We start from the raw sequence: 25,983 nt of genomic DNA, 5'->3' as shown, positions 1-25,983 counted from the left end.
ATAACTATAGCTTGTCATGTTGGACATTTTCTTTTGGACAGTGAGTAGAAAAGGGGGAGAAAAAAGCAAAAATGTGAGTTAAAATCTAACTAGACACAAGTTTTAGCAGTGAGGGAGTGAAGTGTGCTGTGAAGCGTGATCACTGGCATAATGTCAAGTCATAATTGTAACTTTAAGTGCTTTTTCCCTACTAGAATTTTTTTAATCTAGGATGTTGATGCTTCTTTCTATCATGAAATTTGCAGGCCTTGGGATTATTTGACTACATTACAAATGTGTGTGTAGTCAGGTCTATAAATATACTTTAAATGTATATTCAGATACTCTGTGTGGGAAAACAATGTGCTTAGTGAAACAGAAAAGGCCGGGGGGAGGATAGCTCAGTGGTTTGAGCACTACTAAACCCAAGGTTGTGAGTTCAATCCTTGAGGGGGCCATTTAGGGATCTGGGGCAAAAATCTGTGAGAGGATTGGTCCTGCTTTGAGCAGGGGGTTGTACTAGATGACCTCCTGAGGTCCCTTCCAATCCTGACATTCTATGATATTATTGGTACTTTAGAGTAAAGAGGAACCTATCATGTATTTTACTAGTTGTTAGAGTGACCTACAAAGCACTGCATGTTATCACAAGCTTGTTACAAACAAGGACGTGCCATCTCACCACATGTTTTCCAACTACTTTGTCATTTTCTTGACATTTTGTAGTAGGAGGAGGCAACCATCCTCTGCTGGTTCCCTATGATACGCTGACAGCCAAAGAAAAAGCCAAAGACCGAGAGAAAGCACAGGATATTTTCAAGTTTCTACAGATCAATGGATATGTTGTCTCCAGGTAAATTCAAATCCAATACAGAATTTGCTTCACAGCAGATAATTAACCTTCCTTAATAGCTTGTTTAATATAAAAGGATCTAAAGGAGTGTTAAGCTTAAGGGGTTTATTTAAGATAATGAGGGAACAATTCTGCTTGGCTCTTACATGAGTACATGGTAAGGGAAGGGTGGGGAACAGAAACAGAAACTTTCCCCAACTTAGCTCACAGAGCCCAGGCAGAATTCTAATCCCTGTATACTGGGGAATTCTGGGAGGTATTCTGCATCAGTTATTCAGTGCTCCTCAGAAAGCTCCCCTGTATCTGAGTACTGGCAGCTCCATTGGGTTCCCCTACTCCATCACCTGCTTTCTACTTTATATTCCACACTCAGGGGAGGACTCCCAGCCCCTTCCACTGCCCTGGGGATGCTGAGAGACTGTCTTATCCGGGGGGTTAGGGGGAACAGGCCTCAAGCCTGCAATTCCCCCCATCCCCCAGTACCAAGCAGGGGCGGCTCTATGTATTTTGCCGCCCCAAGCACGGCAGTGAGGCAGCCTTCGGCGGCACGCCTGCGGGAGGTCCACTGGTAACGCGGATTCGGCGGCATGCCTGCGGGAGGTCCGCCGGTCCCACGCCTTCGGCGTACCCGCCGCTGAATTGCTGCCGAAACTGCGGGACCGGCAGACCTCCCGCAGGCATGCCGCCGAAGGCAGCCTGACTGCTGCCCTCATGGCGACTGACAGGCTGCCCCCGCGGCTTGCCGCCCCAGGCATGCGCTTGGTGCGCTGGTGCCTGAAGCCGCCCCTGGTACCAAGGAATTGCGTCTGCCCACCTCAGCTGGCCAGAGCTCTCTTTGGCTCTAGAAAAGCCTGGTTAGATTCCTCTGTGCCTTGGAAGTAGCCTGTAAACTGACCCCCTGCTTCCCCCAGGTTGTCTCCACTCAACCCCAGCTGCTGCTGCTGCTGCTTTTCTACTTCTTGCTTCAGGGCTGGCCTCTGCTCTAGCTGCCACTACTGCTGCACAGTCCCTAACTTGTGGAGTGGGGGTGCCCTGCCTCTTCTTCTCCTGTGGGCATGGGGAAGTCAGAATTGTCCCTAGCTGCTGCATCTGTGAGCTCTCCTGCAGTTTTTCATTCTAGACATCGCTGCATTTTGTTCAGCTGCAGTTTGTTCTGCAGAAATAGCAGTCTCTGGAGACCCAAGAAGGCTTTAAATAGAGGTGGGGTTGGCCGAGAGAGGCAGTCACCTCCCCTCATCTCCCCTGGATGAGAGGCAGAAAAACCTCTCACCCTCCTTGAGGCACATTCCCACGTGCATTTTGAGGCACGAAGAAGCTAACCTCCAGTATGTTGGCATGAGCTTTCCCTTTTCCTTTCTAGGAGTTAGCCATTTCCTGCTGATCCAACCAAACTTCTCTCCATTGAGATGGGGAGAGGCATTTAAAATTCAAACTCCATTGTAGTTGAATATATGGTATTTTAGATAAAATTTACTACTATATTGTAGTTAATCATTGGGAAGTAGTCATATACTGTATAGGATGGTCAAGGGTAAAACAATTCAAAATTGAGTGCCCCAGATTGGGATCACAATTCAATAAGAGGCCCTGATCTTCAGATGTCCTATTCACTTAACTCCCTCTGAAAATTAAGGGTGTTATTTAGCTATCTGAATCATAGGGTTAGAAGGGACCGCAAGAGTCATCTAGTCTAACTCTCTGCCTACATGCAGGATTTGTTGTGTCTAAACCATCCAAGATATAAATATGGATGTGGGTGTCTAACCTCAGACATCCAATTATGAACATTTTAGCAAATGATTTTTAACTTAAAAGAGTGAACTGCTGACAAAAGTTTAGTGCCATTTTGGCAAAAATTCAACAAGAAAGATTAAATAAAACTTGAGTTTTGATACGCTGTTACTACTGAATGTTTTTTCTGTGAATATGAATATTTTGGTAGCTTCATAATTACTCATCTTGGAGGAGTCAAAGCTTGAGGAACAATGTAATACAGTAACGCATAACTGAGAAAGAAGCTTAAAATGTGGGATCAATATCTTCTGCAAAACCCTATTTCTATAAGCCTTATTTGAGGGATTTGTATTTTTGTGTAACTGGCTAAAGTATAAGTAAAGGTATAAATAAGACAAATTTGTGTGACAGAAGAAAATCTGGCTCCAAATAAGAAATGTTTCTCATCCTAACAGACAGTTGAGAAGTACCAGAGTAGGTAACTTTGGGCTATTTAGTGAATTAAGACTGCACTGTGTGGGAATTTATTTATTTATTTCTTATTTCAGAGGATTAAAGGACCTGGAGTTAGACACACCTTCCATTGAGAAACGATTCGCTTACAGTTTCCTTCAGCAGCTGATAAGATATGTGGATGAAGCCCATCAGTACATTCTGGAGTTTGGTATAGTACCTACTTACATTTTTACTAAATATTTTAACTGATGAAATTTTTAAAAAATTAGTGAAAAATTTAAAAAACAAATGTATAGTTTCCAAAAATAATATATTCTTAGAGTGTACGGTCTTTTTCTGAAGGACATTATGTTTTTTGGAAGGTGTCAGTACAATGGCTATAATAGAACTTAGCATTGTAGACATTGATTTAACATCTCATCTGTGGGGTAGTCATTTCAGACTTCATCTAGTCACTCCTGAGATATAGGTTTGAGGCAAAAGGCTCTCAACCTACCCATATGATAACTTACATTCTTTGAATCATATCATCTTTAAGATTTGTAATATTACTTCTAAATCATGTAATCCCCAATCAGCAAACTAGGCAAAATAAAAATGAAAACTGCCTCTCTCTCTCCCCATCAGTTCTCCTCCCTCAAAATCCCCTCCCCCTTTTCAAAAGCTTAGAAAAAAAATGAGCTCTTTCATGTGCCCTGCAGGCCATCCAGTTCAGGCTATTTTATACCAAGAGCATGTGGGGAGGAGTGAACTCCAAAGCTATGGGTCCCTCACAGAGAACCAGCATCCACCTCTCACCAACATCAATGAGACTTTGGTTCAAGTGGCTCTGCTGTTCTCATCTGTGGAGTAAGGCAAGGGAAGAGAAGTGGTGTCTCTGGTGGATAAGTCCAAAGCCAAGCTGGGGGTCACAGCCAGATGTCAGGAGGTCATGACTCCCCTGCACCTTCCATCTTGCTAAACGTGAGAGGAATCCCAGCTAGGTGACGGGCAGGCTCTGGGGAGTGGGTAAGGGCCCAGTATGGAAAACGCTGTGAACCACATTCTTGAGTTATTTACAATTTTATACATGAAAACCAATACTTTACACTCTACCCAAAACCCCACAGGCAACTAGCGTAGATCATGGAAGTTCGGATTCCTTGTGCTTAATCCAATGTATTCCACTAAACAAGCAAGCCACCACATTCATGGCTAGCTTTAGTTTCCACATGGCGTTAGTGTCCCAATTCAAGATTTCTCTAGCAACCACAAAGGACATTATGGGGTTTCACTTCCTAGTGTTGATTGTGAGGGAGCCTCTGAGGATTTGCTAGCTACAGTATTCCACTATTTCTTCAGGGCTCTGCTTGCTTTACAGAGCCATATGCCATACCTGACCGAGTTTGGCCAGTTTCTCTCCCTTCCACAATAACCTTGGAGATTAGGGAGGTGTATTGGCCCTATTTAGCAGTCATAGAACCTAGGGAAGATTCATTTGGGAGACAATGGGAGAGGGAGGAGACATCAGGCCCTCATAGAAGAGCCCAGTAGAGAGTTCTCGGGCTTGCCTAGAGGGAATCAACTATTGGTGGGAGGGAGGGCTGGCCAGCTGGGATGAAGAAGTGTAAGCTCCCTCCTCCTCGATTCACAAAACACTGTGAATCTCAAACCCAGATTGAGTCCAAGTCGTTCAAGGTTCACTGTAATCTGCTTTTAAAGGAGCAAATCAAACTAGGGCCCTGCACTGCCATGTAAATCCTACTGGCAGTGGAACATGTTCGCAGTGGCTTCTGAAACATCCATGAGCTTATGAAAAGAATGTCCTTCCTCCCCCTGCCCCAAGCATTTTCTGAGGCTGAACACGGCTTGAGTGTTCAGCCCTGTATGCATAACCCCAGAGATGCACCTCTATGGAATAGATTTCCATTAGTAGACAAGTAGAGAGAAGGAAATTAATTTATGATTGGTAGTCTGGAATTGAGATTTAGGCTTTGTCTACACACAATTTGGACTATAGGGGTGTGAATTGCAGTAAACACTAGCGTGCTCTGCAGTAACTCCCCTGTGTGGATAACGTAGGCACAAACTAAAAGGTACCTAGTTCATGATGATGTAGTCCTATTTAAACAGCACTAAGTTAATGCAAACTAGGTACCTTTTAGTTTATGCCCATAGAGTCCACACAGAGGAGTTAGTGCTGCAGGCTAGTGCACACTGCAATTCAGGCCCCCGTAGTCTGAACTGCAGGGCTATGTAGACAAGGCCTTAGAAACAAATCAGTCCTGGTGATTTCCCATTGATTTCACTTTACCCAGTTAGTTAACTGGAGTGAATTTGATCGTAGATAGAGCTTTCTGCACAAGTCTGTAAAGTGGGAGGGTGGAACAAGTTCCCCTAGTTTTGGGGCATCTATTGAGGAGAGCACATGTTGTATCCTCTCGCGATGCATCCCCTCAGCACTCCCCTTGTTCACCAGGAGCTCTGGGGCTATCTACCTATCTAGGTTAGGCACTTCAGTGGCCCCCATTACCATAGTATATGAGTCCCTCACTGTTTTTAGCATTATTTTCACAACATGCTGGTGAGGTAGACCCCATTTTACAGATGGGGAACTGAGAGATTAAATGATTTGCCCAAGGTCACCCAGGAAGTCTGTGGCAGAGTAGAGAATTGAACCCAGGTCTCCCATGTCAGTGCCCAGTCATCCATCCTCTTTGCATTAGCATTTTTCTTCAAATTTCCCATCATCGACATACCACCAGCACAGTTCCATCAGGGGTAGTAACTGCTAGCATTTTAACTGCCATGTTGTCTTAACCATGGTCAAGGCCTGGAGGACACAGTGGTTTAAAATACCAGAGGCCCCCCAGGTACCCTGTCTACACTAGTGCTCCCATAATTTCTTCTCTCAACTTAGCCCCCCACACTGTTTGGGGGAATTTGATGAAAAATGCTTATTTAGATGAGGTCTGGGAGGAATTGTGCTTCCAGTGGGACAGTGAAGCTCTTCAATGCTCCCTATACAGGACAGATCCTATAAGATGCATTCCAACCCTGAACGTGTGTGAAAGAACGCACTAATAAATTTTTTAAAGGATTCTGTTCATTCATATAACTTCTTACATTATCAGAGGTTTTACTCCTGGTGAGTGTAATTTGCCACACTGGTTGTGCAACATCAAAGCCCCTGGTTAAATTTTTTCAACTTCCTGGACTGTTGAAGTGAGGAAGACTCTTACCTGCTCAGAGCCTTCTAAAACAGCATGTGTTTTATTTCTGTGCAATGAACAGTTGTTGCTCATTTGATCGCAGTAAATGTTTCAAACTGCTTGAAAAAAAGAATGATTTATTTCCCTTCCTCTTCGCAAAATAAATGGGGTGGGAAAATTTACGGGTTTTTTGCTTCACGTGGACATGTGTCTAACACTAATTGCTTATCAGGATTTTGAAGATTGCAACAGATGTGTTTATCAAATGGTATCTGAGTTTCATTGTAGTGTGGCAATTGAAGTAAGTTTACTCTCCAGTCGGTACTTTTCTTAATTAATTGCATTCTTTAGACAGAAAAATTCATAACCATGCAATCTAAATCCAATAATTTTGTAAATTACAGGGGAAAACTGGTTTAATCATAATCTTTGTAGTATATATTTACTCTTTTGAGGTATTGACCTTCCCTAATTTAACTTTAATTCTTTCTGTGGAATTCAGTTATGTGATTTCAGAGAGAGAGATTTTTCTCTCCTTTATCATTTGATTTCTTATGTTTTTTTTCTGTACTTACACTCAGTATGCATCATACTGAGCACTGCTACTGAACAAGAGAACCACAACAGCAGGCAACGATAATTGAGTGCTAGATCTGTGATTGAAACAGTCAAATTTCCTTTCCTGCTACTCTTGTCCTAGGCACAGCCTTTTCACAGAAAAAGTCAATTGGCTCCCAAAACAGGCTTTTATAATGGGGAAAAAGTTGGCTAAATCAAGTAGGGGTCTCAAATTCTGGCTGGGATTTTTTGTATCAAGTGAAGTCAATTAAAAGCTACTCTGATTTCTCTTTTTGTTACTTTTAGCTTTATTTATCTTTTGTGACAAAGTTCCTCCTCTATCTTGGTAGGTCCTGTGCTTATTGGCAGATTTTCTTGCCTCAGAGATTCACCATGTGGGTTGCAGAACAGCCCAGAGACCTTCCCCTCTGGGAGAACCCACAGTCCAGGTCAATTGGGAGGTTTGGGGGGAACTCGGGCCCGCCCTCTACTCCAGGTTCCAGTCCAGGGCCCTGTGGACTGCAGCTGTCTATAGTGCCTCCTGTAACAGCTGCATGACAGCTACAACTCCCTGGGCTACTTCCCCATGGCCTCCTCCAAACACCATCCTTATTCTCACCACAGGACCTTCCTCCTGGTGTCTGATAACGCTTGTGCCCCTCAGTCCTCCAGCAACATACCCTCTCACTCTCAGCTCCTTGCGCCTCTTGCTCCCAGCTCCTCACACTCCCCCCACAAACTGAAGTGAGCTTCTTTTTAAAACCCAGGTGCCCTGATTAGCCTGCCTTAATTGATTCTAGCAGCTGCTTCTTAATTGGCTCCAGGTGTCCTAATTAGCCTGCCTGTCTTAACTGGTTCTAGCAGGTTCCTGATTACTCTAGTGCAGCCCCTGCTCTGGTTACTCAGGGAACAGAAAACTACTCATCCAATGACCAGTATATTTGCCCTCTACCAGACTCCTGGACCCCACTGATCTGGGTCTGTCACACTATGTTAGCAGGGTCTTTATAATACGTTACCAACTTTTACAAAAATAAGAACACTGAGCCAGACTCTTGACTAGACATAGCTCCATTGGCTTCCAGGGTGCCACACTGATATACACCACCTGAGGTTTTGGCTCCTTATTTTTACCTCCTTTTATAATGTATCTTATATCTGATGAAGCAGTCTTAAAATACGTATGTAACTAATATATATTATCTGAAGCATATTAAAATCTAGCCCTGAAGAAGAGAAACAAATTACTTCCTCTGAAGTGTTCATTTTTAAAATATAGAACAGCATGTAATTTTATTTATTCAGTATGCATCTTAAACTCTTCCTACTTACAGATGGAGGCAGCAGAGGCAAAGGAGAACAATTCCCTTATGAGCAAGAAATCAAGTTCTTTGCCAAAGTACAGTATATCTTTGCTTATCCCTTTTCAGTGCAGAAACTGCTTGTTAAGAAGCATGTTTGTTCTTGTTATATTTGCATTTGTCTACATTAAATGTGTGTAGAATTTTGTTGTTATATTGTTGGCAAACGAAAAGCCACACAGCTTGAACAGACTATCACATGAAATACATCTATGAAAAAATTACATTTTTCTCCTTTAAATTCCCTTTATCTCCTTTCTTTACAGTATACAGCATATCATGCTAGGTATTCATAACCTCCCCACGTTATCCCTGTACTGGTTTAGCCTAGTTGTGAAGGAGGGTAGACTGTGTCTCTATTATATAATCTTTAGGCAGTTAATGTGAGCTATACTTGGAGAAAACACAGCTAGATATTTCCCAATGTCACCTTCCCTCTTTCTTTCCTTGCTTTAAAATTATCTTGATGTCTGGTTGTGCCAAAAAGGATTTATCTTTTATACATTAGGAAATTCTGCTTACACCTTTGGCTCTCATAAGCTTGCCTGGTGTGTGCACATTCAAGGTGCCTTTTCAATCCATTAATGAATAAGCAGACAGGTGTTGCAATATTCTCTGACCCTGATTCCCTAGCAGTAAATTATAGTCTTTGTGCTATAAAGTACTGTCACAAAATAGATCACCATCTGCAATTTCATCCACTGGGGAACTCATGTCGCTTTTTCCTTTCAAAATTATTCCCAAATGAAATAAGGTTTGGACTTTTTTTTTTTTTAAATCCATGCCTGGGTGATGGATCAGCCATAGGCACTGAACAGTAGGCTCTGTTCATGGGTTAAACTCCGTTTGGTGGCATGGGAGGTTCTGGGGGGAGAAGAGGGAATGATGGGAAAAGATGTTTGTTGGGGAGAACAGTTAGTTTTTCTGGAGTTTTGCGCGGAGCTGCTGTCAGGCTGGCTGCTGTTTTGATTTGATTTTTTTTAAGCTCTGTCAAACACAGCCAGAGTAATAATAGATATATTTTATTAGAAATATAAATAAATAACCTTTCCCCCTTCATATCCCTCCTAAAAATCCAGGGACAAAGTTCCTGGAGTAAAGTAGAAATTCACTTTAGTGCATGTTTTTGGTTGACATCCTAAATACTTGTTTAAAAAGAAGGGGAATTTAAAGATAACATGTTTTTTTCTCTTTAAATTCTGTTTATGTGTTAAGAAATCCCTGCTGCCATGAAACTGTGATGTGAAATGACTATTATGAACTGGAGCTCAAGAAGCCCTGAGCTGACCATGCCTGTTTTTCTCTGATGTATTTCAGGTTGTGCTCCCTTTAATTGATCAGTATTTCAAAAATCATCGGCTGTATTTCCTATCTGCAGCAAGCAGGCCTCTCAGCAGCGGGGGACATGCCTCTAACAAGGAGAAAGAAATGGTGACAAGGTAAAAATAAAGAAAGAACAGTAGTTGATGTGTAGGCAGGTTTTAGCTTAGTTAGGGGAGGTAAAGTAGCCTTATGGAAACACAAGTGATCTAACGTTTTTCATTTTCTTTCTTGAAGTAAGATGATTCATTGATGTTAGAAGGGAGAATTCACACACACAAAAGTATGTGTGTGTTTCAGACTCTGAATCCAATACTACTTTTAAAAAGCAGTGGTTGTTATTCAGGTGGGCAGGAATCTAAATTTACTTTCACATACCGTACAGACAAGTACTAAGACTGTGCAAAAATTGCTATTCATGCAAAATTTCACAAATATGTTCAAGAACAAAATTTAACCATGGCAGATTGTGAGAACATATTCTCACCCTGCTCTGAGAAGAGTCAAGATGTTCTGTGTATAATATAGACTCACACCTTTTCAGGGACTTTCTTAATAATAGTAACACAACATAAGTCTCAGCCCAACCTTCTCCCCAAACTTGTCTCTTCTTAGGCTTTACCTCCAGATAACTGTTTGTCTTATGTAAACTCCTGTTGTTACTTCCACCACCTCTAAACCAGAGGTCCCCAAACTGTGGGGCACACACCCCTTAGGGGGCGTGGAGGAATATCGGGGGGATGTGGCATGCCCAAGCCAGCCCCCACAGGGGGCAGGGAGAGAGCACCACCCAGCAACTCCCCGCTTCTCCCCCCCCGTGTTCCTGGTGCCTGGCCCCATCCCCAGACTCAGTGTGGCTCTGCTCCCATCCCCTCAGCCACTAGCCATGGCTCAGTTCCTGGCCCGAGGCTAAGGCTGGGGTGAGGCCGGGAGTGGAGCCGCACCTGGCTGCAGCCCCCTTACCTCTGTCTGCCTCCTCCCACCCCAGGGTGTGGACGGGGTAAGGGTGGGTGTGACCCTCAAAAGTTTGGGGATTGCTGATCTAAACTAAGGGTGGAGTTAAAAAAGCCACACCAGTCACAATGCGTCAGCAGGAATCAGTCAGCATATCCAGCCACCATCTTGGCTGATGCCAGAGAACGAACTGGGGCTCTCCAGAGCTGCAAGCATGAGCTGCTACAGTTTGAGCCCAAGTTCACTAGGTAGGGCTTTCACAGATTGATGATCTCTGCAGATCAGCACAGAGGGAAGGCTGTAACACACACAAACACAAGTAGGTGACACAGATACAGAGGGCTGACATGTTTACATGAGGGCTATTCTCTGGTAGCCTTATTGGACATAACTCATAATAGTTGGCATATTAGAGCAAACTAATGGCCCATTTAGTCTGACATCTTGTTTCTAACATTGCTTTGTCTGGAGTTCTTTAAGGAATTTAAAAGACACCGTAACACACCTGACCAACCATCCTAGCCTGCAAAATTAATTCTTGATGCTAAATGTTCAAGGGCTATAGAAACTCCATCTTACAGTCCTCTGCTATGAACCATCCTACTGGCTGTTGAAGATTTCAGGGGCTTTGAGAAAGGCAAGGTAAAACTCAAGAAGGGAAGGTTTAATTTCAATATTGAGCTTAGGAAGGGGTATGAGATTCACCAAAGCTGTTTTTTTATTTCTTAATTGTTTTCAGTTTCCTTTAGACCCTGGCTCATTTAGGTTTTTCCCAGGATGGAAAGACCGTTTGTCTTTTGAAACACCCAACAAAACCAACATTTTCTTTTTGGCAGTAAAGTAGACGAGTTTTGAATTGATAATGGCAATGTAGTGATTGTGCAGGCAAATCCAACAACCACTTGGTGCTCAGCAAACACACGCGGCCTTGGACATTAAATCTTGATGTGTTATTTGAGTGCATGTGGGTCAAGACATTGAGGTTATCCCCAGCATTTTATATAAAGTACAATGGAATTATTAACTTCCACCTGATTAGTGACTAGAGTCTGATGTAATGGGCTTTGATTTAATGTCTTCTCTGTTAAGACCAGCCCACTTAGCAAAGCAGCTCCTCTTAGTACTGCAATTTAGTAGGATCGATTCTGGATATGAGCCCAAGTATTGGGCCCTTGGCTTTGTTGCCAGATGGGTCCTACTAGGCATGCTACACATGCTTCATGAGCTCAATTCCACCCTCAACTACGTGAGCACAGCTTCTACTCAAGTTGAGTGTTGTGCTCATATACTGACAGGAGAAATAGATTGACCTCTATTTAATGTGTTACTGTTTAAATCAAAATGAATTATATGTGATAACATACTTTTGAAAAACTTTTCATGGTGGACTAGAGGGTCAGGGGCTTGATAATGGGACATATAGTGTCTTTCCCTTTGACATCACTGGTTGGAATTAGGCCCAGGATGCTGGTGGTCGAAGTAAAATGAGATGATATTCTTAATGCAGTTTCTAATGGACTACGGTCCTTGCCGCAGAAAATGACACCACAGTAGACACCAGTATACACCCTGAGTGATGTTCTCCTAAGCGATGCAAAGGACTGAATTGGGCCATGAAGAGTGAACTACTCTCTCCGTGGAGATTGAGATGAAGGTTGAGTCAATGGTGGGGAAGCTTGCACTGCTGTTCCCTTGTCTATGAATAAACATAAAACTTCATTATCCATTGCTCTCAATTGGGCACCTTACATCAGTGCTAAAATTAATTTAAACACGTTAAACAAAACCATTGGTCATATCCATATTTTGTTTGATTTAACCACTTAAACTATTGTTTATTTATTTCCAATCTTAAATCATTTAAGTTAAATGTTTTAATGGACAAGATTTCTTTTTAATTATCTAATATATTAAATATGATGAGATCCAAATTGGACTAATTAAGCCTTTACCATCAGACATTTCAATTAATCTGATTTCCTTACATTTCCCCCCAAATTTTCAATGATATTCTGAATAGCCCACTGACTGCATTTTATTTTGTAACACTTCAATGATTATTTCCTTGTGGTTTTTCATATAGAACGCTTTTATATTACTTAGCTTTGCTTTCAGTTTTTTGTTTCTTTAATTAGAATATGTGCTTATTTAACCATGTTTGTTAAGGATATGCACTTTAAATCTCTTTCTTTAGTACTCTCAGTCCCACATTCTGCTCAGAGAATTTCTGCGTGACATCATGTTGCTTTTTCCTGCTCATATATCAGCTGTTATTTTTCTTTCTTCTCCTTTTTTTTTCTTTTCCCCCCTTCTTCTCTTTATTTTTCTTTTGTCTTCAGCCTGTTCTGCAAACTTGGAGTTCTTGTCAGGCATAGGATTTCACTGTTTGGTAAGGAGACCCTTGACAAATACTAGCATGGCCATCACTTGGTTTTCTTTGCCATTTTTGCGTTGTGTTATGTACTGCCTTGTTGCATGTTGCATGGCTGCATGGCTGAATGCATGGTCTTCATGGGCTACTAATGATCCTTTAGGCTGTTAGATCACAGCAGTTTTTAGCTGGAGTAAACAGCTTTTGTAGTAATAAAAAAGAAGTGTGTGTAAATCTGATTAAGAGGAGATTGATTCCCAGGCTCATTGTCCTAACAAGAAACAGAATTCAAACAAGATCATTATAAAAGTATTTGTTGCTTTATACCTATTCAGTACTGGCCTGCTAAAGTCAAAACAGATTAGCATTTACACATTTTTTATCTCTGAAAGTCACTAAAGCAAAGTCTGTTGTGGGCTGAAATGCTTAGCTGATATTCCGTGGAATTCTTCCATACTCCCAAATGTGCTTAACTCTAGATCTGCATGTCTATCATGTTTCAGACATCACTTGATTATAAAAGTGGTGGGTTGCATCCTTAATTTCTGCCTGGTGAAAATCACTTAATTGTCTATTCTAGACTCATGGTACAATCATTCACTCTCTGCAGCCTTTTCTAACGTCATGCTGATGGAAGGCTAGCTGAAAATATGTCCCTATGTACATATCTTCTGTAATGGGAGCAGTGGGGACTTCAGCATCCATCATTATCCATTTGGATAATTATCTGGATGATTACAATTTGATTTAAAAAATACAGTTCTAACCCAGTTCCCATATATTCCTTTCTATCTGAAGGGAAAATACCTGTTTGCTGCAGCACTGTGATATTCCAAAAGTTTATAAACCCTTCTTGTAATCAATAAGATAAAAAAAAATATGGAAATTAATTTGGCATCATGTTTTGAACTTTCAGACTTCTGTGATAAGCAAAGTGGATATAGTTCATCTGTTAATCATTTTACAAGACCATGAGAGAAATGAAATTACTTGCCCGAAATGTGGGAAATTGCTTTTTGTGGCATAATGTCAGTAAAGTATGTCACACAACTGCTCTTCATGTAGGGTAGGCTGCTTTTCCACAAAATGTTACAACCTCTATTGGTTTATTTTGGTGCCTACCAAGTCAGTGACAGTTAGCATGATTTGACAGATTGTCCAGCTCAGTATTATATTATTTGAGATTTTGGGGAAATATTTTCAGGAATAGTCTTTCATGGATTAATCTCTTGGATTATTTTTTTAGGATTGATAATGGGCAAACTGCAAAAACTGAGATTGTGAACTTCATATAAGGTCTGTGTTGCTAGACGGAGGACAGTTTGCATTGTACATCCCAGCCCAGCCAGTCTCCATTCTTGGATTCTGTGGAGAGGCTTTGCTGGATCTATGTGATGGAGGGTATAGGTGCCACAGAAGCAGCTGAGCCTAACTACTGTGGGTGCATCTTCATTAGGAAGAACAGTTGGTTCTTAATCTGCGTTAGCTAACATATGATAACTACCACAAAGTAAAATCCTCATGACTATACAGGGCACTTTGTAGTTTTCATGTGTGTTAGCAGGTTGAATTAAAGACTGGAGGAGCCTAGAGTGTCACCTTGAACTGCTAACTCATGAGAAAACGACAAACTGCCTTCTCTTCACTAAAATTTACGTTAGCTAACTTTAGTTAAGAACTCACGTTTTTTTTCTAGTGAAGACAAGACCTGTCTGGAAGAGGAAGAGCTCCACATGAGGGTGAATCCTCCACATGCAAATCTAGGGGATACAGTCAGGTCCTAGGAATTTACTTTGCTTCTTGTGTGTTTTGGAATGTGTGTTTGAATGAACAAAACAAGTTTAATTGTAGCCGCAGTATGGGACTTGCTACTGGCTGGGCATTAACTACATGTGCGATAGTGGTGTTCCTGAACCTCCAACTGCTAGAAGCTGGGACTGGACAGCAGGGAATGGAGCACTTGATAAATTGCCCTGTTGTGTTCACTCCCTCCGAAGCATCTGGCACCAGCCACTGTCTGAAGACAAGATACTGGGCTAGATGGACCATTGGTCTGACCCAGGTTGGCCGTTCTTATGAGTGTTATGGGATCTGTACACTACTCCCAAAGATAGATTAGTATATTGTGTTTAGTAAAAGGAAAGACATTTGTAAAAGCTGTGTGGCCTTAATTGTGTGTAAAGGGCCACACAAAATCAGAAGCTAAGCATGATGGTTTGCCAGACAGAAGAGCCTGAAATGTGTTAACCATATTGGATTACTGTGACTGGGTGCCAGGATGGACCACACTGAGAGTGCCACACTCAGGGCAGACTGCAAGAAATAGGACAGACAACCCCCCCAAAGTGGTGTTTTATTCTATAATTAGATTCACCAAAGAGCTTCTGCAGTACCACAGGTTAACAAGAAGCCAAACACAGTCCCCGTTAGGCATTTCAGTCTAGTCTAATATAGTGGTAGGTTACTGAAAACTCTATTAATCATACTTAAAGTTCTACCAATCCCAAAGGATCAGACACTTACCCTCGGGTCAATATATACTTAAAATCTTACCCAAATAGCACGCTGGCAGCCAATCCTTTGTAAACTAACTAAAGATTTATTAATAAAAGAAAAGGGAGTTATTAAATGGTTAAGGAATCATATACATACAAGTGATTTTCAGCATTCATATAACATCACTGTTGTGATCCTGATCTATCTGCTAGCTTGCAAAAGTCTCTTTGGAATTAACTTAAAAAGTTAGAATCCAAATGCAGCGTAGATGTAGAGTCTTTCCATGCCTTTTCCAGAGTATTCCATGTAACTACTTGGAAAATCTCAGTCCCACGGATTAAATTTTCCCTGTTCAAAACTGAGCAGACTAGAGATGAAAGGATTAGGCCGGAGGTTTCTTTTTATAGTTGAAGCAGGTTTTTCAAGTGCTTTGAGCACAGCATGTGACTGAGGATTCTTCTTTGTTGAGCACACACTGTCCCATCACTTGAAGTTAACATTCTACTTACTGTGCATACACAGGTAATCTAATTATACTGATGAATGTAAAGCGAATGCCGATCAGAGATTATATCATGGATAAATAAGATGAAGACAATATATGTAATATTGTTAATTTCATGCAGTGTCTCACATCTTTGATCTTAAGGTCTACTGAACACATTTGCATACATAATGTAAAGGCAATTAAGACATGAAAAGAATAAGCATCTACAAGCTAATTTGGTTACATTGTTAAACTTCTAACAGGATAGCATCTACCCTTGATTTCTATTACTGCAAATGAACGGGTTAACGATTGCTGGTCTAGTACGTCTCTTCGAAATTCACATACAAGTGAATTGTCCTGATACAATTGTAATGCCTAGTTAAGTTGTTATGGGTCATATACAGGTTGGCTGGTCTGCCAGTGTCACAATTACTAATATTTTTGTTAAGGTTATTCTTCAGCGTGGAATTATTATATGCTGATTATTGGGTAACTGAGGTTTAACAATGATAATTTACAGTTTGAGAGCTGTGTTTGTGCACTCAGGAGAGTACATTTATGCACTTTCATTATTATTAATGGGTTGAATTTTTCACAAATTATTTGCAGTGGAATGAGCCTTTGAAATTATATTTTCCTCATTTAAAAAGAAAATGTCTATGAATAGTTTAATTTACTTTTCAATATTGTTTAACTCTGGTATGAGATGCTCTCTCTTTATTTTCAGAGCTATCAGTGTATCAGCCCAATTCTTTATTCTCGCTATTGATGACAAAGTGACATACAGTCTGAAACAAATGTTAGCCATGCAGCTAGCTGACCAGATTTATCCCGTTCACTTTCATGAATAGAGAGGATATTACTCAGGAGGAAAACTCTGTGGTGATATAAAGTGGGAGGGGATGCTGTTTCTGCCTGATTGTTCGCCACTTCCTGGGAACTAGTAGAAATCCCTTCCTTAAGGCATCCTGGAGATGAGTATCCATGGGATTTTGAGTGCAGGGTGTTAACACTGAATTTAATCACCAACATCAGTTCCTGAAGTATCTAGGATTTTTTCCTCAAAGTCTCCCATCCAAGTGCTGATTAAACCCAATGATTTTGCTTATGAGATCTGTTGTGATTGTAGCCCAGGGTTGAACAACCATTCAGATACATAGTGATCACACTAGCTTCTAGCATGTTTTTAGCCTGAACTCTTTTAATGACAATGTTTTTGTACTTGAAATTTTTATTGTTCTTTTAGCAGTTACTTATGTATACAATTCCTTTAAGGTATAGTGGTTTCTTAGCCTTGATTTGTACCCTGTTGTTTTAAAGTGTTTTATAATGGAAAGGCTATGTTATGGATTAGAAGAATGTGTTCTGCATTAGGCTCTAGTACTGTGCTCTGGCTACAGGTCTGTTTGGGCAGACCTGCCACAGCTATGTTACCGCTGAAGAACTTTTTGTGGCATCAGTAGAATTCACTTAATTAGAAACTCCTAATTTCAGGTATTTATAACTTGATATGTGGTCTGGTCTCAGCATAGAAGCAAAATAGTTTCCACACATTTTGAAATAAAAAAGATTGGTCTGGTCTTTATTAATTTAGTGGCATATATACATAAATTAAAAGTGAGGGCACGCCAATTGTTTTTTTGTGCTTTTGTGTGTTGAAAACAGTGGAAACAACTAAATGCTCTAAGTCTAAAGAAGTGCAAAGCCCAGAATTCTCACTGTTCCTGCTCCTATGTTTGAGAAGCAAATAGTGCTGTGAAGATGTTGGGCCAAATTCACCCATATGAGTAAGAGCATAATTTTTCCTGACATATCTAGGGCAGACAATCCAGGAGGAAAGGAGCATACATGCTAATTCACAAAATTCTCTAATTTGTAATGGGTCTCCCAATGACTGGCAATAGTTTTACTATAACTTTGAGTGTAATAAGGACTGAGGTATTTTGAATACTTTTCTCCAAATTAGGTCCAAACAAAACATCTATGTGAAGTTCAAAAATGTTTAGTTTGCTCTTTACAGTATTAACAATTCAATTTTCTTTGGCTACACCCAGAATCAGAACCAGGGCTTTGAAAATACCTCATGAAAGTTTCTTCTCACAATGTTTCTGGGCAAAACAAAATAAGGAAGTACTGGAAATCTCATAATGGACCTCATTCTTGCAAAATTTCCAGGCACATTTCCAGACCAAAGCGGTTCAGATAAGGATCTGAACTTCAGATGCTTTTCCAAATATCTAAACTATTTGAAGTTAAAAAATCAGTAGACATTGGTGATGCTATGGTCTATTTGGGAAAACATAGTTGTGGAGGAAGGCTGTACCCTTCAGTTGCTGCTGTGCTAATTTGCATGAGGACGGTTATAGGAGTGGAACTGAAGCACATACACCACAATCCTCCAAAAATATGTTCTGCTTACCATTAGGAATAGGAAAATGTATAGATGTCAAAAAGATACGGATCTTGTGATTTTTAGTTCTCTCCACAATTACTAAGCTTTCTTTCTTTTTCTTTTTCTTTTTTTAAAGTCACCCTTTTCTGTTCCAAAAATATAGCTATCATGGACTATGTCTACACAGGATGTCTTTCTCAAAAATATACGGCCCCACCAGTAGTAGGAACAGTGGAAGTGCTAGTGTAGATAGGTCATCAGTGTTCTAACTACTGTTGTCGTCTAAACATGTTTAATACATGTTGGGCAGAGGTTTCCAAATGGATCGTGATTATATTACAATAACTAAATGAAGAGTAGTGAATTAAGGTTGGCTTTTCTACCTAAGTCTCAGTTCCCGCAAAGACTTGTGCATGTGAATGGTCCCACTGAAGCTAAATTAATCCTGTTAATAAGTTTTTTTCAGGATCAGGGCCTTAATTTAGAATTTTTAAACTTTGTTTAGTTTCTCAATCTTTTAATATTACTTCAGTATAAGTCTTATATGTCCCAGTGAAGTTTTATCCTATTTTTACTATCAGAAAGAAAGCACGCACACACATCTCCTGTGGGGGTAGTCCTAAAAATTGGCTAGTTTTCAGCATGTTTAGACTACTTGCTGGCTCCACCCTACTGACCTTCACTATATAGTCTAGCTGACCCTGACAAAGCACATGACTCTTCCTGTGAATGTAAATAAGAGACTGTGAGATTATGAGTAAGGCTAAGATTTTTTTCATGGTTATTTTTAGTAAACATCACAAACAGGTCACAGGCAGTAAACAAAAATTCACGGAGCCTGTGACTTGTCCGTTACTTTACTACAAATAACTGGGGGCAGGGCTAGGTAGGGGGGGAGGAATGGAGCCCCATTGGGGGGGGGACGACTGACAGGCCGAGCCCCCAGCCATGAAGGGCACACAGCCCCTGCTCCAGAGCTGGCCCAGCTGTGGGACAGGGGTGAGCGACTCCCACTGCAGCCCCCGCCAAGCCCTGGCCACAGCGGGGGGAGGCACATGACACTGGGAAGCTGCAAAGGGAGCATGCGCCCCCAGGTGCAGTCCCTGGCAAAAGCCGCGGGGCTAGGGTGCACTGCTCCGGCTGCAGCCCTGCCAAGCCTGGAATGCCATGGGACTAGGGTGCATGGCCCAGCTGCAGCCCTGCCAAGCCTCGGACACCGTGGGGTTGGGTCGCACGTCCCGGCTGCACCTGGCAGAAGCTGCGGGACTGGGGCACATGGTCCTGGCCCCCGCCAAACCCACGATGCGTCACGGCTGGGACGCACGTCCCCCGCCAAGCCCGGGTCGCTTCGGGGATGGGGCACACGTCCCTGGCTGCAACCTCCAGTGGAAGTCGCGGGTATTGGGCCCTCGGCCCTGACTACATCTCCCGGCCCCAGCTGCAGTTCCCTGGAGGAAGCAGCAGGGCTGGAGCTTGTAGGGTCCTGGTTCCAGCCAGCCCCAGTTGCAGGGCAGGGGCGCACAGTCCCGCCTCCTGTTCCTGAAAACCTAGAAGTCACGGAGGTCCAGTAAAGTCATGGAATCCATGATTGCTGTGATCTCCGTGAGTAAATTGTATCCTTAATTATGAGTAATGTAAAGAAGCCCTCCCAAATGCCACCATTGCCTCTACTTCTCTATGGTCTGCCTTTTGAAAATCTCTATTTCACTGAAAAACAATTTTTCATTGTATGTACAAATCAGTGTTTAAAAACATACTACACCTCTACCCCGATATAATGTGACCTGATATAACACGAATTCGGATATAACACGGTAAAGCAGTGCTCCGGGGGGGGGGGCTGCGCACTCCAGCGGATCAAAGCAAATTCAACATAACACGGTTTCACCTATAACGCAGTAAGATTTTTTGGCTCCCGAGGAAAGTGTTACATCGGGGTAGAGGTGTGCTACTCGACTGTTGGTTACTGAAGACCAACTAATTTTAGAAGTGTAGAAAGGAAAGCGAGAGAGAATTCCACCTTTGTAAGCAGGTGGGGGAATTAACTGTAAAACAGTGAAATAATATATATGGATCATGTATGTATGGCCAAATTCTGCCCTGTGTGTTAACTAATGAGACTCCTTATTTCATTGGATGACATCCATTTATGCCAATGTCTGAATATGTGCTTTATACTTCATCATAAGAAAGCTTATTATAAAGTGTTAGGTGGAGAACTGCAAGAATTGTGAGAAGTATGTATGTTGCTTTTCAGGAAAGTATATCTGATTTCAAAGATCCCATAGTAGATCACTTCAGCTGTTCAGGGTCTAACATCTTTGCCATCTTATATGAATGCTTGTCTCTTGTATCAGTGAGGCAGCACCAGACTGAGAGTATCAGATAACCTTTGTTATCTGAGAGAGAGAAAATAAATGCTCAGATAAACTGGAATCAATTAAAGTGAAATTTTCAACAACTTAAATGAAATACAAATAGTACACTGCAGCTCTAATTAACTTCACATCAGATGTTTGAGGGAGAGATGCTTTGAATGCCTCAGCTATTTGATGAGAGATGCTTTATTGTCTGTGTAAACAAAGTTAATGCAACAAACCGCATGTTTTTAACTTGACTGTTAAAATCATGCAGAAGCTGAATTGTGCCTCTGCTGTGTCATTGCTTCTTTGAAAATGACAAATGTTAACAAAAATAGGACTGCTTTAATGCGAACTCATTTTAATTGGTGAATCATTTTGCTTCCTGTTTAGGAAATGATGCAACATCAATAGTCAACTGTCTTCATATACTTGGCCAGACTTTGGATGCAAGGTAATGCTAAATACATTTTCTAAAGTATAAAAAAAATCACTTAAAACCGAATAGCACATATATAGTAGGATTTGAGGGCTGATTATCTGTACATGGCCACAGAATTTCTAAAATAAAAAAGGGTTGTCCTGCTGAAAAAGTTCCTATACCGAATGTTGCTTCATTATTATTCTTGATAACCTGAGGGTTTGGTAATACAATATAGAGCTTTTCATCTCTAGCTCACTGTTTCAACTCCAGGCCAGTTCAGTAGTGACCAAAAACTGCTGGCTATTTATGGGTTTTGTCTCGAGTGGATAAGTGTCTCAAAAACTGCCATAACTATTGGAAATAATTCACTATTTTGCTTACAACCTCATGATCAGAGAAGCCAAGAATTGAATGGGCATCGAGTGAGGTGTGCTTTCACTCTTTGAGTATGTTTTCACTGCTGAGCTAACTCGGGCTGTTATTTGAGATTTGCTTCTAACCTCTCACCTGTTCACACACAAAAACTCTGACCTGAGTTTAGTGGTGTTTTCAGCCCAGGCTAGCTGACTCGGGTGGGTCTATAGGCTAAAGTGTGGCTGGTGCATTCGTTCAGGCCAGTAAAGTACCCATTTTGCAAGGAAGATGTAGGCTAAACCACTCAAGTGCTGATAGTCCTCGGATGCCCTCCCCACAGTTCCCCTGACATGTCCAGAAGCACAGAGAAGTTCTCCCACAATTCACTAGGTAGAAGAATCACAGAGCAGCTCACTTACAGCAGTGCTAAGAACCATGGAATGTGCCCCCCAGATGTCCTGGTGACACAAGGGCGAGTGCAGTAGCAGTGAGGATATAGTGACTTGAGTATGACTTTGCAGTATGGCTGCCCACACCTAGGCTAGGTTAACCCAGGTGCCAGTCCCCCAAGTTAACTCTGCAGTGAAGACATACCCATGGAAAGGTCCTTTTAGGTCAGGATTGAGGCACATTTGTATAGCTATATATGGAAGCTTGCATTGCTGCCACCTATGCAGTACATATTCTGTGAATAAAATAGGTTACTTTAGTCTCCTGGGCTGTCAAGCATTTTTCACCTGGACTGATTTCTCTCACACATTAAAATGAAAACTCTGAAATTTTACTTTGCTATGAATAGAGGACCTCTACAGTCAACTCAGCTAGCTTTGTGTTTCTGTTTGAAGGCAGTGACACTGAATTACAATATTGGATACAAGTGATTGTAGTTCTATAACCAACATGTTCATGTTGCTCTGTTTCTACTAGAGATTTTAACTGTGGCTTTCAGAAAACCCACTCTGATTTTTAAAATTGCTGAAGCAAAATCTGGCTATGATGGTTGGATAGGCATTTTGGGTTGCAGTTTAAACAACCATAAGCTTCCTATTTTGATGATTTAGCGGGCTTCCTCATTCCTTGTTTTTATGAAGCATTTAAGCCTCTTCTTAAGAAGTCTTGTCAATGTAAAATTAATTGAAATCTCTTCCTGTCTGCAGAGTGACACTCTGACACTGCTTTTCAATTGGAAGGTGCTTTCTTTAGGGAAAGACGATTTTACCCAATAGGAAGATTTTCCCAAGATCTTGTGTATCTGTTTTTTATATCATCCAAGAGTAGACTGTTTCATGGTTTCTCTAACAGAATATGATCTTTAATTCTTTTATATGTCATGCACAGGACTGTGATGAAGACTGGTCTGGAGTCTGTTAAAATGGCATTGAGAGCATTTTTGGATAATGCTGCAGAAGATCTGGAGATGACAATGGAAAATCTTAAGCAAGGCCAGTTTACACACACAAGAAATCAACCGAAGGGGGTGACACAAATCATTAACTACACCACAGTGGCTCTCCTGCCAGTGCTCTCTTCGTTATTTGAACATATTGGACAGCATCAGTTTGGAGAAGATCTAATATGTATGTATTATTTAGAAATGCCAGGCAGCTAATGATCTTTATTGTTTTGTACTGAGGGTTATTACAGTTTGGGTTCTAATATATGGGGACAAACCCTGACAAAACTCTGCCAGAATTTTCACTGATTTAAATGAGAATTTGTCTTACGCTTAGAATAAGGTCTGCAGGTTTTATCCCGTTGTGTAAAAATATGGGAGGGAGTGTGGTTTTGTGGTTAGAAGATAGGATTAGAAATCTGGATTATATTTCTGGCTTTGCCATAGACTTGCTATGTGATCTTGCATAAATCACGTAATCTCACTCTGCATAAATTTATCCATCTGTAAAATGGGAATAATAATATTTATCACACAGGCGTGTCGCAAACTTAATTTTTTTATAGAACTTTTAAGTTCTCTCATGAAAGCTGTTGTAATGCAACCTCATTCATTCAAACTTTTCAAGCAAGGTTATGTCACCTAACTTTAGCTACGTACATGACCTTGTTTCAATCGATGGGGTGTTCAAATGGGTGCATGAGGCAGAGCAGGAGGAACTGCTGAAGAAATCTGCAAGGGGCTGATGTGGGGAGGTACTTCTGAACTCCATTTCTGTGGAGTGCAGGAGCACAGTTGATGCAGAGCCTAAATTTTGTAAATCACCTAATTTCGGTGGGACTAAAGCTGTTCTCTCGCAGTGCCTCTTACAGTCCACAAAGCAGAGTTTCAATCTTGTACTGTTTAGAAGCCCCACAGGAATTCTAATAGCCAGCTCCCCCTCTATTGTGGGCAGCAATTCTTCCTCGAAGCTGGCCAGCTCAGAAATGGAGAATTGTTGAAAGAGGAGTCCACCCAGGGAGGATCTAGAAAAAGAGACTGAAACTCAGTCATCTGCATTTCCTATGTCTGAGAAAATATAAAATAGCTATGTGGAAAATGGTTGTTGATATTTATAATTTGACAGGGTGATGCTATACTATAATTTTTATTTCTTTATCAATTATGGTTGAAGACATTTAATTTCAGTGTCTAAAAACATAATCCAAAACTAAAAAGCTGTGGGACTATATGCCATCTATAGAAGATCAGGTATATGCCTTCTACTCCTTTTTGTTTTCTGATCCAAATAGAATTTCATCATTAGCCTCTGATAGTTTATTACTTACATGATTTTAATCACCTATTCTATATGATTGTTATTCAGTTATTATAAACGCACTAATAGTTTGAATTGTTGGTTAATTTGAACTGTGCTTACCTATTTTACGTAATACACAAGAGCGCCACTTCTCTTCACATTGTGTTTTAGGAATAATAGCCTTTTCGCTGCAGTGTCATCCCAGTTGTGTATTTTTTCCCCTCAGTTGGACAGTTACTTCTTAGCGCTGGGCAGTTTTATCTATTGTTGTTGTTAATAAATTTTGAAAAAGTGTTTTATTCAGGTATGACCGTTATTGGCTTTAGAAGAGACTCTCTGGAATGGCTCTTCAGTGGGAGGAGTTAACTAGAGTGTCAGCCCAGCCAATCAAAAATATCTGCCTCTGCCTCATGCAGTGTGAGGGACTGAAAAACCATCACTACTGAATTTATGGTCCCATCCCCCTACCAGAATGAAAAACGTTTGGGTGAATGAGACACATTTTCTCAATCACGTTATTTATACTAGTGTAATGACCATCACCTTGGCTGACACTGGGTATTGAACAGAAGACCTGCAGAGCTGAAAGTAGCTTGAGCTAAAAAGCCAGTCTCTGTAGCTGGGATGGTAACAATCTCAGATTGTCTGTAGACTGGACAAAGTGGGGGACATGTAGCACAGAGACTACTGGGTTACGTACTTCCTCTGGACAGAAGATGCTCATCCTGAGTGTCGGAGGCCCACATCTGCTCAACGCCTGGATGAGCTCCCACTTGTGTGATGTACACCATCTTGAACTGGGGACCCCAGAGCTAAAAGCATGAATCTCTACAGCTTGAGCTAAAAAATACCCCAGGCCCTTTAGCAGGCAGTTGTAACTAGAGCTGGTTGGAAAATGTCCAATGAAACAGAGTTTTGTCAGAAAATGCTGGTTCATTGAGCCTGAAATGTAACGTGAATGTGAATCGGGTTGAGTGAACTGTAGTCGAATCACAGTCATAGTTCTGCCTGGCAGGCAGCTGGGGAGCCCTAGTTTCCAGGGTCTTTGGCTATGGGGCAGCAGCACCATGCCAGTGTTTCCAGGCCCCCTGCCATGGAGTTGGGAGCCTGAAAGCCCAGAGCTGGGGGCTCTCAGGGCTTCCAAGCTCCCTGCCATGGAACTGGGAGCCTGGCAAAACTGGCTCTGCCGTAGAGAGCATGGAAGCCCTGAGAACTTGGACTCTAGCTGGGCCTCTCAGGCTTCTAGGTTCCCTGCTGCAGAGCTAGGAGGTCCTGGGATGTTCTTCCAACGTCCAGGGCTCCAGAGCAACCCAAAGCCTGCTGAGCCAGCTTCCTTGAGAGTCAGGCAGTCTTTGGAGCCAGCTGACCCAGGAGTTTGGAAGCCCTGTGGTCCCTGGCCCCAGAGCTCTCTGCAGGGCAAGGCTGCGCCAGAGCCACAGACTCTGGGGCCCTCAGCAGCTGCTGACTGAAATTTAGCTTCTTTGTCCATTTCACTGCTCTTGCCAGTCCCTGGAGTATATTTTGTTTCAGAAATACCATATGTTAGTGTTTCCAAAACAATTTTGGGGGGAATTTCTCATTCATGGGAAATTTCAAAAAACATAACCCCAATTTCTCAATGCTATTAGCTGAAAAAATAGCATAGGGGAATTGAAAAAAAGAATATAGAAAACTGAGAAAAAGTTGTAATGTAATCACTTTTGGGGGGGAAGGGAGGCATATTATCAATTTTTTCTCCCCAATTTGATCAATTCAGTTTTTTACAGCTGCACATGGAAAAACAATGTTGTTCTTTACACTAGAATTCATAATGTGATGATTGTTATTCCTAAAACAAGCAATGAAGAGAAAAATTGTTGTGGGGATCAGGTGATCATTTTGTTTTGGTTCCCCTGCCTGACTAATGAATACATCATTTAGATGCTATTTACCTGTAGCTTTGTCTAAATATGAGGTAATATCATTAAATATAATTTACAAAATTAAAAAGCTGTTCA

The 25,983-nt window shown here is 41.4% G+C and overlaps 1 protein-coding gene across 1 annotated transcript in view; it reads left to right on the top strand.

Moving 5' to 3' along the window:
* The window catches only part of RYR2 (ryanodine receptor 2), a 512,764-nt gene that overhangs the window by 332,543 nt on the left and 154,238 nt on the right, over positions 1-25,983 (top strand). The window contains exons 59-65 of the mRNA XM_026649522.1: positions 709-832; positions 3,115-3,230; positions 8,106-8,170; positions 9,450-9,571; positions 12,746-12,795; positions 20,909-20,969; positions 22,632-22,870. Coding sequence (XP_026505307.1) covers positions 709-832; positions 3,115-3,230; positions 8,106-8,170; positions 9,450-9,571; positions 12,746-12,795; positions 20,909-20,969; positions 22,632-22,870 — 777 coding nt within the window. The remainder of the gene's footprint in view (positions 1-708; positions 833-3,114; positions 3,231-8,105; positions 8,171-9,449; positions 9,572-12,745; positions 12,796-20,908; positions 20,970-22,631; positions 22,871-25,983) is intronic.

The sequence above is a fragment of the Terrapene carolina genome, unplaced genomic scaffold, assembly GCF_002925995.2.
Source record: "Terrapene carolina triunguis isolate 2854851 unplaced genomic scaffold, T_m_triunguis-2.0 Scaffold85, whole genome shotgun sequence".
NCBI lineage: Eukaryota > Metazoa > Chordata > Testudines > Emydidae > Terrapene > Terrapene triunguis.
Note: the sequence above shows the minus strand (reverse complement) of the source record. Positions and strands in the feature narration are given on the sequence as shown.